Source organism: Trichoderma atroviride, chromosome 4, assembly GCF_020647795.1.
Source record: "Trichoderma atroviride chromosome 4, complete sequence".
Taxonomy (NCBI): domain Eukaryota; kingdom Fungi; phylum Ascomycota; class Sordariomycetes; order Hypocreales; family Hypocreaceae; genus Trichoderma; species Trichoderma atroviride.
In genome coordinates, this window is record NC_089403.1 from 1,596,691 (window position 1) to 1,619,051 (window position 22,361).

Below are 22,361 nucleotides of genomic sequence, written 5' to 3' on the forward strand. Positions count from 1 at the left end.
AGTGATGCGTACCTGTATTCAATCATGTCCCTCTTGCTACCTTGCTCGATCACAGAGGGGTTGGTGATTTCCAAGCAGCCTTGGCCATCTCAATAGGCGTACATACTAATAAAGCATTGCTCACATAGTGCGCCCGTGTCCCCCATTGACGACGAGGACACCGATTTTCGAGAAAATCCTTTTCAAGGAAATCAAAGACAACAGCCTTTCACGACGCCACGGCAAATGACTGATAGACCCGTTCAAACGCATCAATACAGAGCCTATCAACCACCTGTGGAGCCCATGCCTTTGACTTTTGAAAATCCAAGAGGTCTGGCAGACGTGCCGGCGCCACATGCCGCTTTGCCACGGAGCAACAAGATGCGCTTACCTACCGTCAACGAGAGTTCAGTTGCGCAACGATTTAAATTTCTCACAAAGGGAGCTTCAGCGCCGACAGAGAATCTGTCTGACCGGCCAACGCGGGGCGGTCCAGGTGAAGCGCCGGTTCATATTTCACGAAGAAGCAGCAAGCGCATCAGCCGCACTTACAATGGGCCTCGAAACATATCAGCTCCGCTGCCGTCTATTCAGTCGTCCTCTGAGCTAGAAACGCCTCCGCGTGAGCAGGCAATAGCAGACCGCGACCTTCTCCCCTCGGCGCGGGCGCAAAGGCCAGAGAACACAAGTATGAACCCGTCTAGTTTCACGCCGCAGAATGTCAACAACATCAATGCTCTTCCAACGCCGCCTCCCAACCAGAGGTACCCGACGCCGCAATCTATGGAATCAGCTCGTGCGCAGTCGCCTTCAATTGCGGAACTGACTCCCACAGCGCTGAGAATCATTAAGAGGAAACCAGCGCAAAACCATCACGCCGAGCCAGCACCACCCGCTAACCCATCAGATTCAAGTCCGGCTTACATAAATCCTCCTCCCCGGAGAGCCTCGGCTGCTGCCGCTACTACTACTACTACCAGTACTGGACCTTATGAAACAGCGCCTCAGCGCACCAATGTCGGCGAAACGTGGACGCAACCCCCTTCGCGTTTCAGTGTCACGACCTATGCTACTTCAAATGCAGGCACTCCCCAGCAGCCTTCTGAAGGACAAATGCCTACAATGACAAACTCTACCGTCCCTGTCGTGACCCGTCCAGGCCCGTTTTCGAAGCGGGAAATTCATAATGTTCCTTCTGCCAGCCACACAATAACGATGCCTAAGCAAAGGGCGCAAATGTCCAGCCCATACGGCGCTGGCAACCAAATTGCGGTCTCGAGCGAGACATCTCTCAGCGGGCCTGCCCCTCACGGCCGGACCGTCAGCAACATGGAATCATCGCGTCGCAGTTCCATAATGTCAATGTCCAAGCCACTCCCTCCGGCGCCGCCAGAACTAGCATCCTCGCCTAATGATAGAATCGCGCAACTAAGTGCTGTTCTGTCGGGATTGGCTCGCCGCAAGATCAACATTAGCAAGAGCATCCAGCAGATGACGGAGCTGATGCCTCGAGATAACCTGATGGCCAGCGAGGAGGTGCTTCGAAAGAGGGAGGTTGAGAAACAGAAGATACAAGGGCTGAAGCAAGAGCTGGCTGAGATCCAGCATGAAGAGTACGACTTGGGCTTGAAGTTACACAGAGCGTACAAGCGCCAAGAAAAGGATGCAGAATACGAACCAACCACGTTGTGGGTTCGCAGAATTACTACCAATTAAACGGTGTCGTTGTTATGTACTGGCTGGTCTGGCGATGAACATTTTCCCTTTTTGTTCTTTTCTATTCTTTCTATTCTTTTTTTTCTTTCTGGTCAAAGATATCAAATCATGTATGAGTAGGTATAAATGGTAAAAGGGACAGCATCTAGCGCAACTTGGAGGTGGTCAATTTATGAGATTGCTTATATCTTTATGAAAACAAATTCGATTTACTTTCCTAACCTTATTTTTCTCTTCTCTCCTTCCCTTTGAATTGCTTGTTGTTAAATCATAACCGCTCCAGCCGTGACAGTAGCCATAGTTCCATCAGTATACACAGCCCCAGAGCGTTCGTCTCTCCCAAGGACAGTACAATTATCGTGACAGTAAGATGCATGGCGAAGAGGGTAAAAGTTGGAAACTGTCGAATGCTGAGTTTTGCGAGATACCATGATGTGGGCAAGTACTTTTTCATAAACTTGAAGCAGGCTCCTGTGAAGCGAACAGACGCAATGGTCGTATTATGGAAGAACTTTACAGTGAAGAATATCGACAGAAGCGTGGAATAAATGCATAGCACAATGGCTCGTGTGAAGTAAAACAAGTGGCGGAAGAACCAGACGATTGGATATGGCTGATAGGGCAGATAGCCGCGCGTTTCGAACGATGGAGGGACGAAGCTGCTGCTCGACAGTTCTCTATAGCGCCATTGAGAGGCGTGGACTGTATTGTTTTTTGAAGAATAGGCCGAAGTTGTCTCCGAAAAGGTACTTTGATCGTCGCGGAGGATATCCAGCCCAAGAGTCAAGCAAGTCGGCGCCGGCACACGATTGAGTCTCATGCCTGTTAAATTCGCCAACTGGTGAATCTGCCGGTGCACTCTCTCGAAATACGCAAAGAGGGCGCTTCTCGCGCGCATGACTGCCTGGACTGTATAATAGAGCGTGTAGATTGCCGCCACGGCCAAGTGCGCCGCGCTGAGGAGGATGATGCTGAGGCTGTGCAGGACGGAGATTGTCGATGCGCGGTGGATGATGAGCTGGGCGGCGATGGCGTAGAGGATGAAGAAGCTGGTTGTTGCTGCCGAGGGGGGGAAGTGTTGCGGGCAGAGGCCGTAGAGGAGGATGAGGAGCAGGAAGGGGGAGAGTTGGAAGAGAGAAGTCATGATGGATTTTGGTGCGAGTTTGAGGAAAGATGGTGTTGTTGAGATGTTTTTTTTTTGTATATATTGGTTGAAGCTGATTGTATGAAGGGGAGATGAAAGAGATGGAAAGGGGGGGAAGACAAAGAAAAATGAGGAGGATGAAGATGGGGGTTTTTGAATGGGAGTGGTGAGGTGGTGAAAGTGAACGGGAGTTGAAGTATGGGTGGTGTTGACTTGAAAGGGACATGTTCAGATGAGGTCACAAAGAGAGGTTGGGATGAAGTGAAGGCTTCAATTGGTGCTGTAAAACAATGCGTCTACTTTTATCTATCAAGAGAGCCAATCAGACTGATTATAGTATATAAAGAAGAGATGATTGATCTTGTACAAGTGTTTGCTACTGAATTTAGCATATACACCTTGATATGCGCATACACGCTCATATATACAAATACACTGAAACGAGAAGTAAATAGCTTATTGAAAGAAGATGGAGCTTCTTTTCTCATAACCAATTATATCAAGAGCAATAAATCAAGTCTACAAATCGTCATTAGGCTCATTGATATATATACCATATATACATGTGCATTAAAAAAAGGCATCAACGCCTCCATTTCTACCAAATCCTCACTCATTCAACACCTCCTCTTCACTCCTTCAGCCAGTCAAGCACAACCTTTGTAAAGTTGGACGGGGCCGAAATCTGCGGCGCATGGCCCAGCGTCGGGAACTGGTACAGCGTGCAGTCGGGGATCTCGCCGCAGACCTGCGGGCCCAGCACGTTGAAGTGGCCCAGCGTGGCGGCGACCTCGGGCGAGGCCCAGTTGGAGCCAATGGCGACGTGGTCCTCGTCGCCGACGATGAGCAGCGTCTTGGACACAATGTCGCCAAAGTAGTGGGCCACGGGCGAGGTGAGCACCATGTCGACGATCTGGCCCTGGTTCTTGATGAACTGCGCGCGCCGCGAGCCGTAGTAGATGTTGGTCAGCATCGTGACCCAGACCGTGTACGAGTCCTGCCACTGGCCGACGTAGTAGATGGCCTGCTCGTAGGCCTTGATGGCGTCGAACGTCTGCGCGGCCTCGGCGGCGATGTCGTAGTCGATGGACACGTACGGCACGCCCTTTTCCACATAGTCCTCCAGGCCGACGGGGTCGACCAGCACCAGGCGGTCAATCGTCTGCGGGTACTGCAGCGCAAAGCGCGTGCTGAGCATGCCGCCGACCGAGTGGCCGATGAGCGTGATGTTGCCGATGCCCAGCGTGTTGAGCAGGCCGCGCGTGTTGAAGGCCAGCTGGTTGAGGCTGAACTGGTAGTTGTCCGGCTTGGAGCTCTTGCACCAGCCCACCTGGTCGGGCGCAATGACGCGGTATCCCGCGCCGGCGAGGGCCACGATGGTGTCGTTCCACGTCGGGCCGCAGAAGTTCTTGCCGTGCAGCACGACGGCGGTCTGGCCGTTGGGCGCGCAGGTGGGCTTGACGTCCATAAAGGCCATCTGCAGCTGCTGCTGCTGGCTCTGGAAGGAAAAGACGTTGACGGGCCACGGGTACGTGAAGTTGGAGCCGTTGAGGTCCGCCGGGAAGGGCCCCTTGGAGATTGTGCCGTTGGCGGCGAGCTGCAGCTGCGCGGCGGCGAGGCTGGCGGCCGAGACGAGGCCCGAGGCGAGCGTCGAGAACTTCATGATGCTGTGGCTGCGAGGGTATAAGACGTAGAGGAGGGAGAGGAGGGAGGTGAGCTCAAGCAGAGGGAGGAGGACACGCAGTGAAGGAGGGTGGGAGAGACGCATTTAAGAAGAGCCAGAAATGAAACGAAAACGTCGCCATGTTAGTCCGTTTCTGCTACTACCACTGCTACTACACCAGCTCTAGGCCAGGGGAGGCACAAGAATTGGCGATGGACTGCGCATGGCGAGCGGAGAAGGCTTCGGTTCGTTGCCATCGGGACAAGGGCTCGTAGACGATGAGGCTTCGGTCCCCATGCAAGTGCAGGGTCGGCATCATGTCCACCGAGGAGGTACTCTGCAGGTTGCCACGAGGTACCAGCGCACAACGACCAAAATCCCCAATTCCAAGGATCATTACTAAGAAGAGTCAGTATTTCTGCCAGTGTCTTATTACTCAATCTATTCAACTCAGCGGGCGCTCATCAAATCCAGCCATGGTGGACTGCACCCATAATCTCCAGTTAATCCTAGGGCCAACAGCTGAAAGTCAAGCCCGGTAAGGATCCAATGCTTCTTCCCCCCGTTTTAGCGCACTCCAGCCACTGCACTCTTGTCTGCATTTGATTGCAGCTCCTCCGCGGCAGCCCCAGCCGAGCTCTGCAGCCAATACAGGTTCTTTTCTCTCTTTTGTTTAGCGCAAGGTACCGCCGGGGTACCAGTGACGGTACCTGCAGTTGGCCGCACTGGCTTTCTGGACGGCCGGTTAATTTTCCTATTTGCGCTGTGTCTCCCGTTCGGCACCGGGTCCGGCACGAGGCGGTGCCGCAGCGTGTTATAGCCAACGGCATTCGCTTCAGTGGAGAGAGCGAGCAAGAGATTATCAAGAGAGAATCTATGCCACATCAATGCAAAGTCTGTGCCTAGAGAGACACAATGCAATACAACGCCAATGCTTTACGCGGAGCATGGCCAGCAATACCATGACATGGGCGTAGCAGCAATCCGCTAAACGTCCAGCATGGTGCTATCCACCCGGGAATATCAAGCCATGGAGACGATATTACCACAACCACGTTTTCCATCTTCAGCCTCTCCGTCATACTTCTGCTACAACTTTTCCCTTTGCGGTTCGCTCAGCGAGGGGGCTATTTAAATAGACCCCCATTGAGCCCAATCAACTTACTCAAGGCCATCGCCAATGGGCATAGACTCGAATCCTCACCCCGGTTCATTCATCTCATTATTCTCCGTATGACGTCCAAATATTGTCTGCTGGATTGCTGCTCCTACGTCTACCTCTACTAGGGATAGCATCGTCTCCTTTCAGACATCATGCAGGCCTCGTCCCAGTATTACTCCCTACCTTGCTCCGTTTCCCGGCCGAGTTTGCCGTCTTCACCGCACGAGCTGAAGGGACTAGCACCTCGTGTCCCATCCAAAGAACTGGCATTTTGCGTCTTCTAGCGTCTTGGCTTCAGTTGAGTGACCTTCTCCCGTCTTCCGGTAGGTCATGCCACCGAATCGATGGAGAGCGAAAAGGTGACTCCTGCATATTTTCTGGGCCTCCCTTGCACGCTCCCAGCTCGCCGGGTCCATCGTATCTTCTTAAAGGCTTCAATTTGCGGCCATGGGAAGGAAAACCATGCTACTGAAATGTGATATTTTAGATAATCAGACAATGGAAGCAAACTATTGCTTCTAGTCTCTGATCAGCACTCCTCGCCAGCAATCGTCTAGTACAGGGCCATAGTTTCGGTGAAGAGACACTGTCCTATGCTTGTTTTTTCAATGGCCAACAATAAGACAATTTTGATGCTCTCATGTCACAGTCGCTCAAAAATCTGTTCTTTTCGATGACAACATAATGGACCAGCCAGTTCTGCTCTCCAAGCACGCTGCTGTTTGGGGGTCTTGTTCCATACTTGTCTTGCTGCAAAGGCGCATGTTTTGCCCGTTTATGCGAGTTAGCTTGACTGCCGCGCTTGCCCAGTTGAGGCTTTTTGCAGAAGACCCGAATATGCGACGGAAGTGGACTTGACGGGCTCGGAGTTGGAGTAGTGTCCACAGCCATTCCGCGCGGCAGGGCCGGCAAACTCGTCGCGGCTAGGGGTTTTGGCACGAAGCGGCATTCACGGCACACCGCAGACATGGCGCCACGGGCCACTTTCAATCAACTTGATGTTTTGGTAAACCACTTTGATCTCTACTGGCTATGCTTCACATTTTTTCTCTTCTCTCAATAATGAGCTTTGAGTAGTCGGAAGAGTGACAGAGTTGATAGGGATACCGGCTCTAAGAAAGGGGAAGCTCCCCGCCGAGCTGGTGGAAAAGTGGCTGCAACTCTTGATGGAGCACGGCGACTGTCGTGGGCTGCAGCAGCTATAGCAGCAGATAAGGGGTGAGAGAAAAGGTGGTCAAACACCAAGCTTATATCTTCTTCCATTGCTCGTGAATCGAGTCCGATCGGTTGCTTGCGCCCGCTTCCCCAGAAGGATCAGCGCTGGATCCATGCATGACACGCATCCGCACGAACAGGTCGTATCGTCCATCGCCTTTGAGAAGAGCAACTTTTCTCTTCTCTCTCTCTCTCTCGGCGCCCTTCCGCTCGCTCTCGCTCTCAGAAGCACCGAAATCGGGACCAGCGACATGCGCTTGGTTCTGGTGCTGACGGGCCTGACCCAATCCAGTGACCGGAGTCCTCGTCCTGCGAGCAAGAGACGACGTTGGAGCAGGGTTTAAGATTGGCGACATGTCGTCGGCCCTCTTTAGCGTCAAGAGCAGGCCCTGGACTTTTATCTTAGCAACGTGCTAGTACGGCTTGGGAACTTCGTGTAGTGGAGAGGCACTGAGGCCCAGTGTGCGACCAAAGTACCTTGAGGTACCGCGGTTCGCCTGTGCTTACGACTCGGAGTACACGTATTTCCGCGTGCTGCTCTGTACTCGGTGGGAGAAAATCTTGTATGGAATGCATATACATAGGTATATCTTCCACTTTGTCGGTAATAAACGAGCCGGAAAGCTGCGACAACTCGTGCTCTGCTGCCGCAACTCGATTTGTTTTGTCTTCCCAAGCGTCGTCACAAAAGTTTAAACTGACTCAAGAGAGATCTGGGTGATCCACGGGAGATCGCTGACGGCTCTCCCGCCCAGCCAGCTTTTGAACTGAAGCCGCCGTTGTGGACCAAGAGGCCGTTAGCCTGGAGCCAAAAACAGTGAGAATCGATAATTCGAAAAGCGACAAAAATTGTTCAAGAGTAGCCTCAGCTTGCTCAAGTCTGACAATTTGTGCTACAGCTATTTCTGTTTGATTCTCATTCATTCTTCTCTTCTTTTTCGGTCCTTTGGATAAATGGTGGATGCTCAGCGTGCCTATCGCGCAGATCTTGCCCGTTTCCGACGATAGATCGGCGCATGTCAGGGACCGATTGTATGGACACAGATTTGACAGGCGCAACACAAATATTTACAATGCGGGAAATGAAAAAGACGGATGCCTCATTGCCTTTTGACATTGTGAGCCAACGAGATAGGCTACAAGTATCCACTGCGACCCTTTGATATATCGTAGATGGAGAGGGCTGAAACGAGCAAAGATGCATGTGAATATATCCCAAGAGCAAGGAGGGTTCAACCCGACGATTCACGCTTCTACTTACATCTCAAAGAACCTGGATAGGTACCATTGTTCAAATTAGAGTAGCATTGCAGTAGGTAAGCATCCAACTCATGGCGATCGCAGATGTTGGTTTCCCGTCTTTTCTGCAGGATAATCAGCATGCACAGCCTCCCCCATGCCATGCCATGTGTCTACTTATAGTCTGCTTCGTATTTAATATTCCGCTCCGGGGTTCGGCTGTTTACGATTAATATTTGATTGCGCATGTAATACCGTGACTTTTTTGTAGACACAAACGGAAACAATACCAGTAATTTCACAACTCCATCTTCCTGTACCTATGTGAACAAAGATAGACCGGCTCTCGGGAACAAAAAAAAAAAAAAAAAAAAAGTGAAATAGCGTCCTCAGCTGAAAACCTCTCTGAATCCTTCCTATCCACTTTTCTACAAACAATCTAAAGAGACTTTCCGTAGCGTCATGTCATGTAACGCAGGCTGTAAAAAGAAACGAAAAAAAAGAACAAGTGCTGTGCTAGCCCGTCTCAAGTCCGCGCTGAATGAAGCAGAACGACAAGGTACCTTTTTTTCCCTTCTTTTTCACGGCAGGTCCCCACCAAACACTGGAAGCGCTTTCCTGATTCTCTCCATCCCGTCCCGTCGGCAGCTCTGGGCTAATCCATTCTAGGCTTAGCCCTGGCCATGCCCTTTTTCGGCCCTCTCGGGTGGTGGCGCATCCTGTATCGTCTCCACCAAACGGACATTGGCTTTTGGCAGCTAAATCTTCTTAGCTGCAAGACAAACAACGATGCCGCCGGGGAGAAGCGCTGGCTTTCCGTGCTGGGTCCTGGTCTGAACTGCGGAAAAGGCCTCTCGTATTTTTGGTGTTTTGGCGTTGCTTTTCTTTTTGTTTTGAAGGATTTGCTTCCTTGACTGGAATCGATATGAAGCACAACTAACTTGCCATGTACCGCCTCTCGCAAAGGCCCGGCAGCCGATATAGAAAAGAAGCTGGCAACAGGCTAAAGTCCACGGCCAGGGTGGAATCAGCGCCAAGCACGAGACAAGCCGTGCAACTTGTGAATGGCATGTCTATGCGGAGACGATTGCTAGTCCAGTACATGCAAGTACAGTGCTGTATGTTGCCAATATTCTCCTCCTGCTTGGGGTCCTCGTTCTCATTCCACTTTCGTCCAGACCAACGTCAAGACCCATGTCCACTCACGCATTGCCCTTGCAGCCCGTGGAAAACAAACACTCAACTCAGCTCTCCTCTCCTCGCTCTCTTTACCTGAACCATGCACCAGAGAGGAGTGGCAGGGCCATTATCGCGGCCCTTTGACAAGGTCCTTGTTTGGTGTCATCCAAGCCCACTCTTTTCCTCGGCGCTGCTGATGAAACCGCCTAACTGGCTTTGCCATCCCAAGCTGCACTTCATTTCGGCCATGCAGCTTCTGTTAGACGCGAGAGCCAAACTCTGTTAGCCGTAGTTTCTTTGCGAGGCTAAAAACTTGTGTGTCCTGGCCCGTACCGTAATGCCCTCGGTCGTTTCCGTTAGCTGGCTTTTTTCTCGATGAAGCATATGCACAGAATCGTGCTACGTTTCTGTTCCTCCCACTTCTTCTCCATCCTTTGCTTCCCGTCTCTGCCTATTTAGTAAATCGTGAGCCCACTCAGCCACCCGGGGAAGAAGAAGATATAGGGAAGGCTGTCCCCCATGTTCACACCGTCCCCTCCGATAATCTGGTATTTCCTTTCATCCTTCCGGCTTTTGCGCCGTTCTTGCTCTGCCAACTGCCGGGGGACACTTTGATCGTACACGACCAACAGACCCGAGAAATGCCTGGTCTTTTGTCTCCAGATGAAGCGGCTGCCAGCCATGCCGACCTCGTTCGAATCCCGAGCATCGTCTTCTTCGCCGTGACACCCATCTTTGTCGCCATCAGATTCTGGAATCGTATCTACAGGAGAACAGGGCTGGGATGGGACGATTACACAGTTTTAGTGTCATTTGTATGGCATCTCCCGTCATTCCTCTGTCCCTTGGAAGGATATTTGTGATTGGGTTGGGGTACTAACATCTAGAAACTACTAGTTTTGTACGCTGCTGGTGCAAATATTCATGATGATTTCATGTAACTATGGGTTTGGCAAACATATCAAGACCTTATCGGTCCCAGACAAGCTGGCTGCTCTCAAGGTATGACTCTGAGTTGATTTCTCGCCTTCATTTCAGTGGAAAACAACTCACATAACCTTTTGTTGAACAGTGGTTCTACGTTGCGCAAATCTTCTACAAGCTCACCATCGGCCTGACCAAAATGTCCATTGTCCTCTTGTATCTGCGAATCTTTGTCCAGAGGTGGTTCCGCATCTGCTGCTACGTCCTGCTGGGCATCGTTACGGCATACGCCATTGCCAGCACGCTCGTGTCCATCTTCCAATGCAGCCCGATCACTGGAGCCTGGGACAAGTCGTCCAATCCTACATGTGTCAGTCTGACGCAAAACTGGTACGCCAATGCCGGCTACTCCATCGCCACCGACGTTTTGATCTTGCTGCTGCCGATGCAGCCCATTTGGGCAAGCAAACTGCCCCTTAGCCAGAAGAGGGCCTTGATGTTTGTCTTTGCTCTTGGTAGTTTGTGAGTTTTTTGCCTTTGCTGAGAGAAATGACTTGATTTGCTTCCAGGATATATGTAACTAACCAACTGTAGTGTGACTGTGACATCCATCATGCGTGCCACTACTCTCAACTTCTCGACCACTAGCCCTGATACGACTTGTGAGATGCTTCCCCCCCCCCCCCCCCCCTTTTCTTGAGAATTCATATTTTCTAACGGGCTTTTCAGTTGACATTGCCTCGACTCTGTGGACCATTATCGAAGAAAATGTGGCCATTATCTGTGCCTGCCTGCCCATGTGCCGTATCGTCCTGGCCTTCCTCTTCCCCCAGACTTTCGGCACCAATATTCCTTCCAAGGGCTCTACGGGAGCATCTGGCGCTCTGGGATCGGAGAGCCGCAACAAATACGGATATGAACGCTCCACTTCGCCCTCACGCCGCCAAAGCTGGAAACCCTACACTGGACCAGGCGGAGATAACATCACCCGCAGTGTGGCCGCCCACCAGAGCGACGATACGAGTGAGGAGTTTATTCTCACGTCAGTGCAGAGGCACGGCTCGTCAGACGACCAGGATGGAGCGATTCGCAAGACTACAAAGTACGAAGTGTCGTATGAAACGGGGCCATACAAAAATTAAAAGGCTGTTATGATGTTTTTTTTTTTTTTTTTTTTGTTTTTTTGCGATGATGGAGTATTTGACAAAAAGCGGAGGAAAAAGACGCCGGTTTTCTCATGTTATCTTTGGCTATTTTAGGGGACTGTTTCTCATGATCATTATGTAGGGACCGGCTCTCTAAGGCTTTTCTTTTCTTCTTTCCATCCACTTTCCAATTTCTGTTTTCTTTTGTATATATTGCATCGGTATCAATTCTTCCGTTTTGGAGTTTTGGAGACCGTTTATGACGACATGGGGGACAAGGCCCTTACTGTACATACACCTGTTCTTTTTCCTTTGTCTAATTAGAGATACCAATCAAGACATGATTCAACCCTTTCTATCATATATCAGTGTATTTGCTTTTTACACAGTACAACTACATCACTAATCCCTGGCAGTCCAGAACATTCCCATTCTTCATGCCCAGATCTAGCGTTATGCAGACATTGCGCCCTTGATGCCAGGGGTTCGTTGTTCTCGGCCCATGCGGACTCTGTGCACTCGGTATTTACGGATCCTTGTAGAAGAGGATAAAAGATGAAGAAAAAAGAAAGAAAACGCCATGGATAATACGTTGTTGAACTTGGCCATTCAGCAAGCGCATCCTGCTAGTATTGATGTTTCCTTTTTCTTCTTCGCCACGACATTTCTACTTTTTAGTCTGTCTCCGGTAAACCGTCTAATGATGGCTCACACAGAAACTGACAGGCATAATCCACACGGAACTGTATCCGCGACAACTACCAAATGGCACCACAAAGTCCCGCCCTCTCGCTTCGCCGCATATCCTCTCTCTCTCCCTCTCCACTCTGGCGCAGAAAACGATATCAAGGGGAAACAAAAAGAAACGAGAAAAAGAGAGGAGACGAACAAAAAAAAAATTGCTGATCCGGCATGGGCCGACCCATGCTCGTCTCGTGGTTCCCCTCCACCCCCCTTTTTATTACCTGTAATATTTTTCTTTTGTGTGTTTCCCACGAGTTTGGCCAGGGGTTGTTCTTTTTTTTTTTTTTCTCTCTCTCTTCGGTGTAATTGGCCCCGTCAAGGACGAGTTTGACTAAAGTAGAACGATGGAATGGTGTGCAGAAGAGGATCGGGAAAGGCCGTTTTTGTTGCACCCCTTTTTTTGGGGGGTTACGGCCAGGTAAGGGTTCTTCGGCGGGGAGTTGAGAAGGCGTCGCTTACAAAGTATTGAGCGAAAAAGGTGCCGTTTGCTTGAATGAATTTGATTGTGATGACTACCTAGATGACTGCTGATGGATTCTGTACAACGCACTGCTATAACTACAATAGAGATACTGCTGCGAAGAGTTACAAATAAACACCTAGGTGCCTGTATCAAGTTTGCTGGTTGAATGTGCACATGTCCAGGTTAGGTAAGTAAGACTAGAGGTTAAGCCCTGCATCCCTTCGGACATGCAAAAAGAGAAGAGAAGGATGGGGTCATAACAGGAGAGAGTAAAGGCTACCGGCTAAAGGGAAAAAGGAAGAAGACACAAGATGAGAAATAAGCAGACAAAGCTGTGCTTATGCCCCGTGATTCCTGGTGCAAGCACCCTCAACCAACAAGTCGATCCAGCGTAGCATTGACCCCAATCACCCCGTATTTGCAACCAAGATGCCGGATCTTGGGTTGCGCCCAGAATAAGCAGTCTCTAGTGCCCGTTACTACGAAAACGGCCCCCAAATCTGTGCATCTCATGCAAGCATCGGTCCCAAGTAGGTGAAATTGTAGCCAATGTTTCTTCACGGCATTTTTAACTCTCCCAAGGCCTTGACATAGTGAACCAAAAATTATGATGTCGGAGTGGAGTTTTGCTTCACAGCATCTTGTTACGCGCTATCCAAAGCCATCTTCACACTGGCTCAGGAATCAGATCCCCTTGATGCTCCCGGGATCATAAATTAGCCATGCACGCACCCATAGGTTCTATCAGATTTAGCTTGCCGAGGATCCGTAAGCCGGAGCAGCTCCAAGTGTATGGGCTGATGTAAATGTACGAGGCGAGCGATTTTAGATGCTACAAAAAGAGAAGAGAAGGTCGGAGCAAAACGGCCGGTGTTTGTCATGCGACGCTTTTTCGTCTTTGCTTTTTCTTTCGTGGGCGTTTACTAGTATGCTTTGTACCGTTTGTACTGCTACCTTTGAAATGCCTAGGGCGCAAGACTTGTTGGGATGAGCCGGTAGAATTGCCGTGGTCATCATTATTAGGGCAACCTTGAGTAAAACAAGGGGACTGCCGTCATGTAAACAACACGGGGCATGATTCATGCACTAGTATTGACAGGTTTGGCCAAGGCCTCGTTCTGCTGACAGTGTGGACTTTTTTTTTATACGCAGCAGGTTAAGTGTGAGATTTTCAGATCTGGGGTTTGAAATTGGTGCATATAATAAAAGTATGAAACTCAATGAATTTGATGAATAAAGCTCCATCACCTGCTGAGAAAGCAAATCATCATGAGTGTGTTGGCGGTTATTGTGCAAGGTATTCTTTCGAAAGCCAAAGTCACACAAGATGCTGGAGCTAATACGTTAATCATTTGTATTCTTTGTATTCTCAAGTAGATTTATTTTACACATTCATATACACGGCGTCTCATAAAGCCATCAGCTCATGCCCTCCATAAACTCAACTCTGTCAAGCAGCATCTGTCTGTATCCCATGTACTCCTTGAGGCCCTCCCACTCCGGGCCCATCTCCTCACCGTGTCTCCAAGGCTCCTTGAAACCCCATGCACATGCCACCTTGTCCAGAGCGGCTCTCTCCTCCTCTCTCAGCCATCGATATCGCAGTGGCGTTCCCGGCGTCCAGGTCACTCGCTTCATCTGGTCTTTGTTGCTCAGCTTGGCAATCATACCGAGAGAGCCAACCACAAGGAAGTAGCCCGAGATGCCGGCAACGGCAATTCCCGTAGCAGTGCTCATGTCCATGGTGTTTTGCCAGTAGGCGGCATAGCCCGTCGAGAGACCAAAGATGCCAAACGGCAGGGTGGCAAGGCCAAGAGCGGGCGCCGTGCCGTGCTTGATCAGCTTCTGGCGCTTAAACGCAGGGAGGGAGTACGAAGACTCGATGATTCCAAGAGCCGAGTCCAGGCTCTTGGCGTCAATCGCCGTCTGCAGAGCCATGTCTGCGATGGCGGGCTCAATGGCTCGAGCAGCCGCATTGGGATTCTGCTTCACGTACGCAATCTGGCCATCCTTGACGACGGGCTTTGGCTTGTTTGCAAACATCTCAAAGACAGCGGGCAGTGACTCTGGCTGGCCAAGCTGCGCTTGGATGGCGACGTAGAGCTCCAGGAACTCGGGCGTCATCTCGACATTCGGGTTCGCAACAATGGCGTATGCCGCGTGGGAGATTCGAAGAGTCGCCTCCGTCAGCTTGGCGTCAACGGGTATCCTGGCGCCCGTCCGTTCGGCTCCCAAGGAAACCAATTTTGAGGCCGAGGCCCTGTATTGCGCCTCTGCTCGCTTCAATTGGGGATGAAGCGCGGCGGCTGCTCGCAGACACGACTGCAGGGCAGCAGTGGTCAGCTGCTTGGCCGGGATGCCGTCGACGGAGAGGAACTTGTTGACGCTGTCCTCGGCCATATTCGCCAATTGCGAGGCGTCTGTCACCGGCCGCTGTGTCACTGGCACCGCATTCCCGTCTGCGTCTGATCCGGCGTCTGAAGCTGCCTTGGAGGCGGACACTGATGCGGTCCATCTCGCAGGCGTTGATCTCCATACCGAGCTTTGAACAACCTGGCGGGGGACCGCGGATAGAATTCGGCCAGAGAAAGGCTGCCTTGATACTCGTGCTGGTAATGAAGCACAGGATTGGCATATAAAGCCAACCTGCCGGGGATTCGCTCGTCGCATGGCGAGAAACGGGATGCGAGATGGGACGGAGCTGGGCTGAAGCGTAGCCAGTGGCGATTGCAAAACAGCGCAGAGTTCTTTATTGAATCGCCGTGCTGCAAATCCAGCGTCGCAACTTGACTAGGCCCAGGACGCTGCGCGGAAAAGCGAGGTCAAAGCAGCGAGGCGGAAAAGTTGCGAGCTTGGAGTTTGGCATAAAATGATTGCCGCAAGGCTGTGATTGGCTCCACCTTGGAAAAGTGACATATTCTGGTACATGCGAGCCAGTGCCAAAGTGCTGATCGCAGTGGTACATGTACCCAACAGCGCCTTGTGCGACTGTACTCATGTGTTCAAGCAAATGTCAAAACAAACAAAGGACATTTGATTCTTCGCTACAACACCCCATCTTTCACGAAACAAATCTCTCTCTTTTTCACTTCTATTACACGTTCTATACATAGAACAGGCTCCAGCTTTGAGGGCCTTGTCAAAAGAGTGGGCCCTTTGGCTGGCCCTCTCCTCGACTGCGCCGGGCTCGTAAGCCTTGATGACGAAACGCCAGCGACGAGCTTTTGCCTCTGCCATGCCCGCGTCGACATCCTCACCATCGCCCAGACGCTGCAATTCGCTCGCGACGCTCCTCCAACGCCCGTGTTTAGGGACGCAGACGCCGCTGCAGCACCGTCGACAGCCCGCGCAGCCTGCCATCTCCCACTAGAACAACCGCTCCATCTGCACCTCCACCCACGCCTCAGCTCAGCGCTGCGAAGACGCCGAGACTTCAACCACCTCGCGCGACTCTCCATATCCTGCCATGCCGCCTCCTCCGCCGCCGCCGCCGCCTCCATTGCCCGGTGCTGGAGGTCCTCCTCCTCCCCCCTCCGCCTCCAGGAGGAGCTCCCGGTGGTTTGCCCGGCCGTCCACCGCCAAGTTCAGGAGGTCGGGTGCGTGCTCTCGCCAACCGAGACCTTTGGATGGATCTATCCCGCTGACCCTGCTCTTAGAATGCTCTCCTTGCCGATATCAACAAGGGGAGAGCCCTTAAAAAGGCCGTCACCAACGATCGTTCTGCTCCAGTTGTTGGCAAGGCATCAGGGTCATCAGGAGGCCCTGCCATAGGCGGCGCTCCTCCGGTTCCCGCCCTTGCGCTCGCGCCGCCTGTTCCTTCAGCAAACCGAGCCCGAAGCAACAGTGATCACACCGCGGCACACCAAGATGTACGCCCAGTCGACTCAGCACCGCAGCTGGGAGGCCTGTTCGTCGGCGGCATGCCGAAGCTAAAGAAGCGAGGAGGAAACATCGATACGGGAGCCGGCTCAGCGCCCTCCTACTCCTCGGACTCTGAGAAAGCGCCGTCTCATTCTGCCCCCCATGTGCCGACCTTTGCCGCGCCGAGGCCGCCAGCTGATGCTGCACCATCTGCACCAGCTATTCCCATTCTTCCAGGGCGAGGACCTCCTATTCCTCCCCCAGGCGCAGCAGCGGGCCTGAAGAAGCCAAAGGGACCGCCGCCTCCAATTGGCAAAAAACCGCCGCCGCTACCGACTTCTCGAAAGCCCTCCCGAGCCACGCCGTCGCCAGTTCCTCCTCCGCCAGCTCCAGCTTCGGCTGCCCCAGTTCCTTCAGCTCCTTCAGCTCCTCCGCCACCACCAGCGTTCTCAGCACCGGCTCCCTTTGCGGCACCTCCTCCGCCGCCGCCGCCTCCAGCAACATCCGCTCCGGTACTGCCCGGAGCACCACCACCTCCTCCGCCTTCAGTAGCGCCTCCGTTACCCTCGCCATCGTCAGCTCCACGGGCTCAACCGCCGCCGCCGCCCCCAGCCCCTCCCGGAGCAGCACCTTCTCTCCCCCCAGCGCCGCCGGCACCGCCGATTTCAGCTCCCCCCGGCTTCCAATGGGCCTCCTCCTCCCGCAACACGACCTAGAGGGTCTTCCCTCCGCCATACGATGCTCGACCCGAGCTCCTTTACCCTAACCGCGAATGGAGGCAGCTCGCCAGCCCTTTCACCCAAAACCACTAACCACTCACGAACGATGAGTCAGGGCGGTGGGCGAATCTATATTGACGATAAGAGGTGGCACTTCAAGGACGAGAGCGTATTGCCAAAGCCTAGGGACTTTGTTGGGGGCGTAAGGAGATATAGAGCAGGTAGAGGGAGCAGTGTTCCGCTTGATTTGAGCGTGTTGAATTAGGGCCAATAGATGATATCTTTTTTTGAATTCATTTCCCCGGGGGGGGCGGTATACCCTGTGATTAAAGAAGAAACATTGACGACGTATGATATGTGACTAATATTGGAAGGAAAAGAGAGTCTCTACCTTTACACTCTCTCCATTTTGCCACGGCGATACTTGAGTATACAGATATGAAGTAGCGAATGTTGTACTTGTAATGCAAAACCCAGACATGAATCTGCTATTTTCCCATGGAAAATAATATACATCACATTATGGGCGTGGGATCCTTTTTGTCTTGAAAATACTTTGTTATATATTGTACAGATATGTTGTCTATTCCCAACACTCGCTTTTCCCACTCTTTCAATCCCCCAAACTTGATAATATTTTTTACATTGACTTCAGGTAGTTGGACTCCTTGATCTTGGCCCTTCTCTCCTTGCGCATCGCCTTCCTCAGCTCCTCTCGCTTCTCCAGCGCGGCGAGATTGTCCAGCACGGAGCCGTTTTGCTCGCCGGGCAGGTTGACGGACTGCTGCTGCAGCGGGACCTTTGGCGCCAGGGCCTCGAGGTTGCCTTCGGCGAGGAGCTTGGCCTCGAGGGCCTTTTGGCGCTTGGCTGCGAGTTTTCGTTGCTTCTTGGATTTTGCTATAGGAAGAAACCAGTCAGCCTTTTTTTCTCTCTCTCTTGCTTGGGGGATTTCTCATTGAAAGAATAAAAGAGTAAAGAGAAACGTACAGAATTCGTCACCCAGATTGTCATCAGCCGCATCGGCCTTTTTCATAACATCCAGGCAAGACCACAGCCACTCCGGGTAGTCTTCATCCTTCTTGGCGACCGGGTCCTGCCCGCCCTTGATGTAGTTTAAGCCATTGAGCACGGTTCCCTCCGGACAGCTGGATCGCGCCGTGCCAGCAGCAGCAGCTGGCTTTGCAGCCTCGCCGGCGTCGGTGGTGGGGGTTGAGAGCTGAGGTTCGGCCGAGTAGAAGCGCAGGGAGGATGAGAATTGCCGTGAAAAGGAGAATTGGCGGCGCGCGACCGTTGCGCGCAGGCACCGGGTGCAGAACATGGCGGGTTTTATATGTGTGTGAGAGGTTGGTGAAGGGTTGTTCGCTCTGAGTGAGATGGCGAGGCTCTGCTATTGGTGGTTGGAGAATTTTTGGGTTATGGCCGTTCGGCCTGGTAGTGGGGTGACCAATGGGGGATCAATTAGAGAGTTCTGCTTGCTCTCAGCCTCGTCATAGTTCTAACTGCACCTGAACAGTACATTCACATGTGTATACCAGCTACTGGGAGTTTTTTTCTTGATTTCTTTTACATTTTAACGTGATTCCGTTGCTTCCCGATATGTACACTGGCAGAGCATTCCACCCGTTGCGCTCAATACCATGCATGGCTCTAGTCCTCTAAACCATCCATACTCTCTGCTCCATCCCAGACAAGGCCTCAGCCGGTCAATTCGGCCATCTGACAGCTCAAACAAAAAATTGTGTAAATATGACATATGTTTTTTTTAAGAGATATAGCTTCGTTTAAACTCATGAGAATCGTCCCTGGTTCAGCTTGGCAATCTTGTCGCTCGTGTGCACCTTGCGCTCCAAATCAAACTCCTGGTCCTTCTTCTCCAGATAGTTTTGCTGAATAAACTTGGTGCCCTTGACCTTGTTCGTGGAGAGCAGTTGCAGATATTTTTCTAATCAACAATTCAATGAGTCTGTGGCCCTCCCTCCCAAAATACCCTTCAGTGCAATGCAGATGGGAGCTTCCTCGGCTTACCTCTCAAGTGGCCGCACTTCTCCAGGTGGTTGACGCCCTCGCGGACGTAGCACTTGCCCAATTCCTCTTGGACGAGACGGGTCATCATGGCGCCAACCCATTGTTCCCGAATAATGGCATCCTCGGCCGCCTTGAACGCCTTGGTGTCGTCAAAGTCCACGCCGTTGAATGTGGGGGGAACCGTGGGCTTCTGGCTCTTGAAGAGCTCGGACTCGGGCGTCGGCATGATGGTGAGCTGGCTGATGTTCGACGGCTAAAAAGGTAGGGGGTCTGCTAAGGCCAAATGGTCGAGGGATGCGGCGGCGGAAGCTCGAATATCTCCTGATGCTTTTGAGCGCCTTCGAATGCCGGCCTGCCAGGGCAGTCCACTATGGATGGTCGACTAGCCTGCCTTTCCAGTCTTTCGCAGCTGCAGCCTCAGGCAGCAAGATTCGAGCCACACAGCCTGCATACGGTATGTGGAGAAGTGATGGCGAGCTACACCAAACTCTCCCACCGCCTTGGACCACCCCACTAGTCCACTATTCTGCCGGACAGAAGAAAAAAAAATCAGAAAAAGTTGTGCAGTAGGCGGACAGTCCCCAACCACCCAGGCTTTAAAAACTTGCGAGGCTGCCAATTCCTGCGTCTTCTTTTTTTCTCTACATCTACACCTAAAGACGAAAAACATTTCCGTCTTTGGACCTTCATCTCTTACCTTTACCTTCTTTTTCATCCCTATTCACCCAATTCTTCACAATGGGCAAGTCCACCAAGGTCACCAAGAAGGCTGTGGCCGCTGAGCCTGTTGCCGCCAAGGTCGCCGCTCCCAAGAAGGCCCTCAAGGAGGAGCCCTCCAAGAAGAGCAAGAAGAAGGCTGAGCCTGAGTCCTCTTCTGAGGAGGTGTCTGAGTCCGAGGAGGAATCTGATTCTTCCGCCAGCGAGAGCGAGTCTGAGTCTGAAGAGGAGGCCCCCAAGAAGACCCCCAAGAAGGATGCCAAGAAGGCCGCCGCCAAGGAGGAGTCTTCTGAGTCCGAGTCTGAGTCTGACTCTGAGTCCGATGAGGAGGAGGAGAAGCCTGCTGTGAACGGCAAGGCCAAGGCTGCTGAGTCTTCCGACTCTGAGTCCGAGTCCGACTCTGATGAGGAGAAGCCTGCTGCCAAGGTTAGTCCGCCACAAGATTTTTCATGTTTGGAAAAAAAATTTCAACTAACACCTGCTTTCTTTAGGAGTCCAAGTCTGACTCTAGCGACTCTGAGGAGGACAGCGATGACTCTTCTTCCGATGAGGAGAAGGATGCCTCCGCTTCCAAGAAGCGCAAGGCTGACGACGAGATTGATACCTCTGCCAAGAAGACCAAGGTCGACAGCAACGTTGCTTCCACTCTCTTCGCTGGCAGCTTGGCCTGGAGCATTGATGACGATGCCCTGTACCAGGCTTTCGAGTCTTTCGACGGCCTTGTTAGTGCTCGTGTCGTTACTGAGAAGGCTACTGGCCGCAGCCGTGGTTTCGGCTATGTCGACTTCAAGGATGGCGAGTCCGCTTCCAAGGCTTACGAGGCCATGCAGGGTCAGGATGTTGGTGGCCGTGCCATCAACCTTGACTATGCCAACGCCCGCTCCGATGATGCCACTCCTCAGGCCCGTGCTGCCGACCGCGCCAAGAAGCACGGCGATACCGTCAGCCCTGAGAGCGACACTCTCTTCGTCGGCAACCTGCCTTTCGATGTTGACCAGGACACTGTCACTGAGTTCTTCAACGAGGTTCGCCCCGTTGTTAGCGTTCGATTGCCTACCGACCCGTAAGTTATCTTACATTTGCTTGAACTCGTCGCTTTGCAATGTACTAACATTCCTTTCAGTGAGAGCGGTAACCTCAAGGGCTTCGGTTATGTCACCTTTGGCTCCATTGATGACGCTAGAGAGGCCTACAACGCCAAGACTGGCTCTTCCATCGGCAACGGTAGATTCGCTCGCACTCTGCGACTTGACTACTCCCAGCCCCGTCCCCAGGGTGGTGCTGGTGGTGGCTTCGGCGGCCGTGGAGGTGGTGGCCGTGGTGGTGGCCGTGGAGGCGGTCGCGGTGGCTTTGGCGGCCGAGGTGGTGGTCGCGGCGGTGGCCGTGGCGGCAACTTCAGCGCTGTCAACCGCACCAAGCCTGGCTACTCTGGCACCAAGATCTCCTTTGACTAAGATGGTTTGATCTAATATCTACCATCTACATATAATTGTGGGCTATGGGCATTTTCGGGATATGATGCAATTTACGTTTGGCTTTTCTTTTTGGGATCTAGTGGGCTTTGGGAAAGCTCTTTGAAAACAAAGAGCGCAGATCAATGCTGGGGGTTTTCTCTACTTTGTAATCTGAGGGCTCGTTGCCTTGCTTCTTATAGAGGCGTGGTAAAGATGGCTTTTTTGTCGGCGTCGGCGGCGTTGGCGATTCTTATTGTCAGCGCCTTGTACACACCAGTGGGCTTCTGAGGGGTTTGAGGGCTGATCTCGGTTCATTTTGCTTAACAAGAGCGAAGACCAACTTTGATGGCTGCGAATTACTTCTGAGGGACCTGGGGGCTTGGGCTTGCATACCAAATGCAAATACTTGATACGTGGGCTACACTCGAGGGCTTTGTACCTTTTGCTTATCTCATTTCGAAAGTAACCTCCCGGACGTACAACCGATCGTAAATCTTGCCTCAAGAGACTTGGTAAGTCTCCGCCCATGACCTTTGCATAGGATTGTAAAAACAGGCGTTGCTAGGGAAAAGTTGTCCTTTTTTTTTTGTTCTTACATATGTTTGCCAGACATGATTCTGTCTTCCAACTCCATAGAATGCGAGTAAAAATAATACATTTGTCTATCTGACTGGAATCTAGCGCTCTCACTTTTGAAATGTCGTTTCTCTTGATTAGCCGACAGGAGGCAAAGTGACAGAACTGTTAAACGGATGATCCAGTCTCTGCTCAGGCAACGATTGGTGCCTCTGGAGCTCTCAGATGACCTATCGCGTCGATGCGACAAGGCTGAGCTAAACCCGGTGGCGCGCCGTCCAAGCGTGTGACTGGCAATACGCCATTTACATCCCTTGCTTCGATTAGCATTGCCACACTTGGACACACGTGTGCTGCTGCCGTTTGCTATCTGCTGTGTTCTTTGGCGTGATTGGGCAGATTCTTTTTGCGCATACGGGCTACTGCTGGATGG

At 52.0% G+C, this 22,361-nt stretch overlaps 11 protein-coding genes across 12 annotated transcripts; 5 read left to right on the forward strand and 6 right to left on the reverse strand.

The window, feature by feature from the left end:
* Positions 1–225: 225 nt before the first annotated feature.
* TrAtP1_007822 (uncharacterized protein) lies at positions 226–1,698 on the forward strand (the record flags this gene model as incomplete). The annotated part of the gene is made up of 1 exon (XM_014092638.2): positions 226–1,698. The coding sequence occupies one exon, from the start codon at positions 226–228 to the stop codon at positions 1,696–1,698; it is 1,473 nt and encodes a 490-aa protein (XP_013948113.2).
* Positions 1,699–1,966: 268 nt separating this feature from the next.
* TrAtP1_007823 (uncharacterized protein) lies at positions 1,967–2,842 on the reverse strand (the record flags this gene model as incomplete). The annotated part of the gene is made up of 1 exon (XM_014092639.1): positions 1,967–2,842. One exon carries the CDS (start codon positions 2,840–2,842, stop codon positions 1,967–1,969), a length of 876 nt encoding a protein of 291 aa, XP_013948114.1.
* A 631-nt stretch (positions 2,843–3,473) lies between these two features.
* TrAtP1_007824 (uncharacterized protein) lies at positions 3,474–4,610 on the reverse strand (the record flags this gene model as incomplete). The annotated part of the gene is made up of 1 exon (XM_014092640.2): positions 3,474–4,610. One exon carries the CDS (start codon positions 4,608–4,610, stop codon positions 3,474–3,476), a length of 1,137 nt encoding a protein of 378 aa, XP_013948115.2.
* A 2,304-nt stretch (positions 4,611–6,914) lies between these two features.
* On the reverse strand, positions 6,915–7,238 carry TrAtP1_007825 (uncharacterized protein; the record flags this gene model as incomplete). Its single annotated transcript, XM_014092641.2, has 1 exon — positions 6,915–7,238. One exon carries the CDS (start codon positions 7,236–7,238, stop codon positions 6,915–6,917), a length of 324 nt encoding a protein of 107 aa, XP_013948116.1.
* Positions 7,239–9,057: 1,819 nt separating this feature from the next.
* Positions 9,058–11,730, forward strand: TrAtP1_007826 (uncharacterized protein). Of its 2 annotated transcripts, XM_014092457.2 has the most exons (6): positions 9,058–9,239; positions 9,300–10,115; positions 10,198–10,302; positions 10,373–10,746; positions 10,819–10,886; positions 10,954–11,730. In XM_014092457.2, the coding sequence occupies exons 2-6, from the start codon at positions 9,942–9,944 to the stop codon at positions 11,364–11,366; spliced, it is 1,134 nt and encodes a 377-aa protein (XP_013947932.2). In that variant the 5' UTR covers positions 9,058–9,239; positions 9,300–9,941; the 3' UTR covers positions 11,367–11,730. The 2 variants fall into 2 exon arrangements, with proteins under 2 accessions (XP_013947932.2, XP_065969766.1); XM_066113679.1 differs by lacking the exon at positions 9,058–9,239 and having other exon boundaries at positions 10,093–10,302.
* Positions 11,731–13,917: 2,187 nt separating this feature from the next.
* TrAtP1_007827 (uncharacterized protein) lies at positions 13,918–15,399 on the reverse strand. The gene has a single exon (XM_014092642.2). It carries the CDS (start codon positions 15,244–15,246, stop codon positions 13,996–13,998), a length of 1,251 nt encoding a protein of 416 aa, XP_013948117.1. The 5' UTR covers positions 15,247–15,399; the 3' UTR covers positions 13,918–13,995.
* Positions 15,400–16,042: 643 nt separating this feature from the next.
* TrAtP1_007828 (uncharacterized protein) lies at positions 16,043–16,273 on the forward strand (the record flags this gene model as incomplete). The annotated part of the gene is made up of 2 exons (XM_014092643.2): positions 16,043–16,172; positions 16,233–16,273. 2 exons carry the CDS (start codon positions 16,043–16,045, stop codon positions 16,271–16,273), a joined length of 171 nt encoding a protein of 56 aa, XP_013948118.2.
* Positions 16,274–16,496: 223 nt separating this feature from the next.
* Positions 16,497–17,153, forward strand: TrAtP1_007829 (uncharacterized protein; the record flags this gene model as incomplete). Its single annotated transcript, XM_066113680.1, has 1 exon — positions 16,497–17,153. The coding sequence occupies one exon, from the start codon at positions 16,497–16,499 to the stop codon at positions 17,151–17,153; it is 657 nt and encodes a 218-aa protein (XP_065969767.1).
* Positions 17,154–17,698: 545 nt separating this feature from the next.
* Positions 17,699–18,546, reverse strand: TrAtP1_007830 (mitochondrial 54S ribosomal protein mL54). Its single transcript, XM_014092644.3, has 2 exons — positions 18,144–18,546; positions 17,699–18,053 (listed from the first exon to the last, which is right to left on the reverse strand). Exons 1-2 carry the CDS (start codon positions 18,472–18,474, stop codon positions 17,797–17,799), a joined length of 588 nt encoding a protein of 195 aa, XP_013948119.1. The 5' UTR covers positions 18,475–18,546; the 3' UTR covers positions 17,699–17,796.
* A 126-nt stretch (positions 18,547–18,672) lies between these two features.
* On the reverse strand, positions 18,673–19,574 carry TrAtP1_007831 (uncharacterized protein). The gene is made up of 2 exons (XM_014092645.2): positions 19,182–19,574; positions 18,673–19,098 (listed from the first exon to the last, which is right to left on the reverse strand). The coding sequence occupies exons 1-2, from the start codon at positions 19,405–19,407 to the stop codon at positions 18,944–18,946; spliced, it is 381 nt and encodes a 126-aa protein (XP_013948120.1). The 5' UTR covers positions 19,408–19,574; the 3' UTR covers positions 18,673–18,943.
* A 165-nt stretch (positions 19,575–19,739) lies between these two features.
* TrAtP1_007832 (uncharacterized protein) lies at positions 19,740–22,026 on the forward strand. Its single transcript, XM_014092646.2, has 3 exons — positions 19,740–20,324; positions 20,390–20,961; positions 21,022–22,026. The coding sequence occupies exons 1-3, from the start codon at positions 19,920–19,922 to the stop codon at positions 21,350–21,352; spliced, it is 1,308 nt and encodes a 435-aa protein (XP_013948121.2). The 5' UTR covers positions 19,740–19,919; the 3' UTR covers positions 21,353–22,026.
* The last annotated feature ends 335 nt before the right edge of the window (positions 22,027–22,361 follow it).

What these genes read in the sequence shown, in the direction of transcription:
- TrAtP1_007826 (XM_014092457.2), top strand. Translation starts at nt 9,942, where the DNA reads ATGCCTGGTCTTTTGTCTCCAGATGAAGCGGCTGCCAGCCATGCCGAC. An exon ending in ACAAGCTGGCTGCTCTCAAG is followed by an intron (nt 10,303 to 10,372) that starts GTATGACTCTGA and finishes TTTGTTGAACAG; the next exon opens with TGGTTCTACGTTGCGCAAAT. An exon ending in GTCTTTGCTCTTGGTAGTTT is followed by an intron (nt 10,747 to 10,818) that starts GTGAGTTTTTTG and finishes AACCAACTGTAG; the next exon opens with TGTGACTGTGACATCCATCA.
- TrAtP1_007827 (XM_014092642.2), bottom strand. Translation starts at nt 15,246, where the DNA reads ATGCGACGAGCGAATCCCCGGCAGGTTGGCTTTATATGCCAATCCTGT.
- TrAtP1_007830 (XM_014092644.3), bottom strand. Translation starts at nt 18,474, where the DNA reads ATGTTCTGCACCCGGTGCCTGCGCGCAACGGTCGCGCGCCGCCAATTC. An exon ending in CAATCTGGGTGACGAATTCT is followed by an intron (nt 18,054 to 18,143) that starts GTACGTTTCTCT and finishes TTCTTCCTATAG; the next exon opens with CAAAATCCAAGAAGCAACGA.
- TrAtP1_007831 (XM_014092645.2), bottom strand. Translation starts at nt 19,407, where the DNA reads ATGCCGACGCCCGAGTCCGAGCTCTTCAAGAGCCAGAAGCCCACGGTT. An exon ending in GAAGTGCGGCCACTTGAGAG is followed by an intron (nt 19,099 to 19,181) that starts GTAAGCCGAGGA and finishes ATTGTTGATTAG; the next exon opens with AAAAATATCTGCAACTGCTC.
- TrAtP1_007832 (XM_014092646.2), top strand. Translation starts at nt 19,920, where the DNA reads ATGGGCAAGTCCACCAAGGTCACCAAGAAGGCTGTGGCCGCTGAGCCT. An exon ending in AGGAGAAGCCTGCTGCCAAG is followed by an intron (nt 20,325 to 20,389) that starts GTTAGTCCGCCA and finishes TGCTTTCTTTAG; the next exon opens with GAGTCCAAGTCTGACTCTAG. An exon ending in GTTCGATTGCCTACCGACCC is followed by an intron (nt 20,962 to 21,021) that starts GTAAGTTATCTT and finishes CATTCCTTTCAG; the next exon opens with TGAGAGCGGTAACCTCAAGG.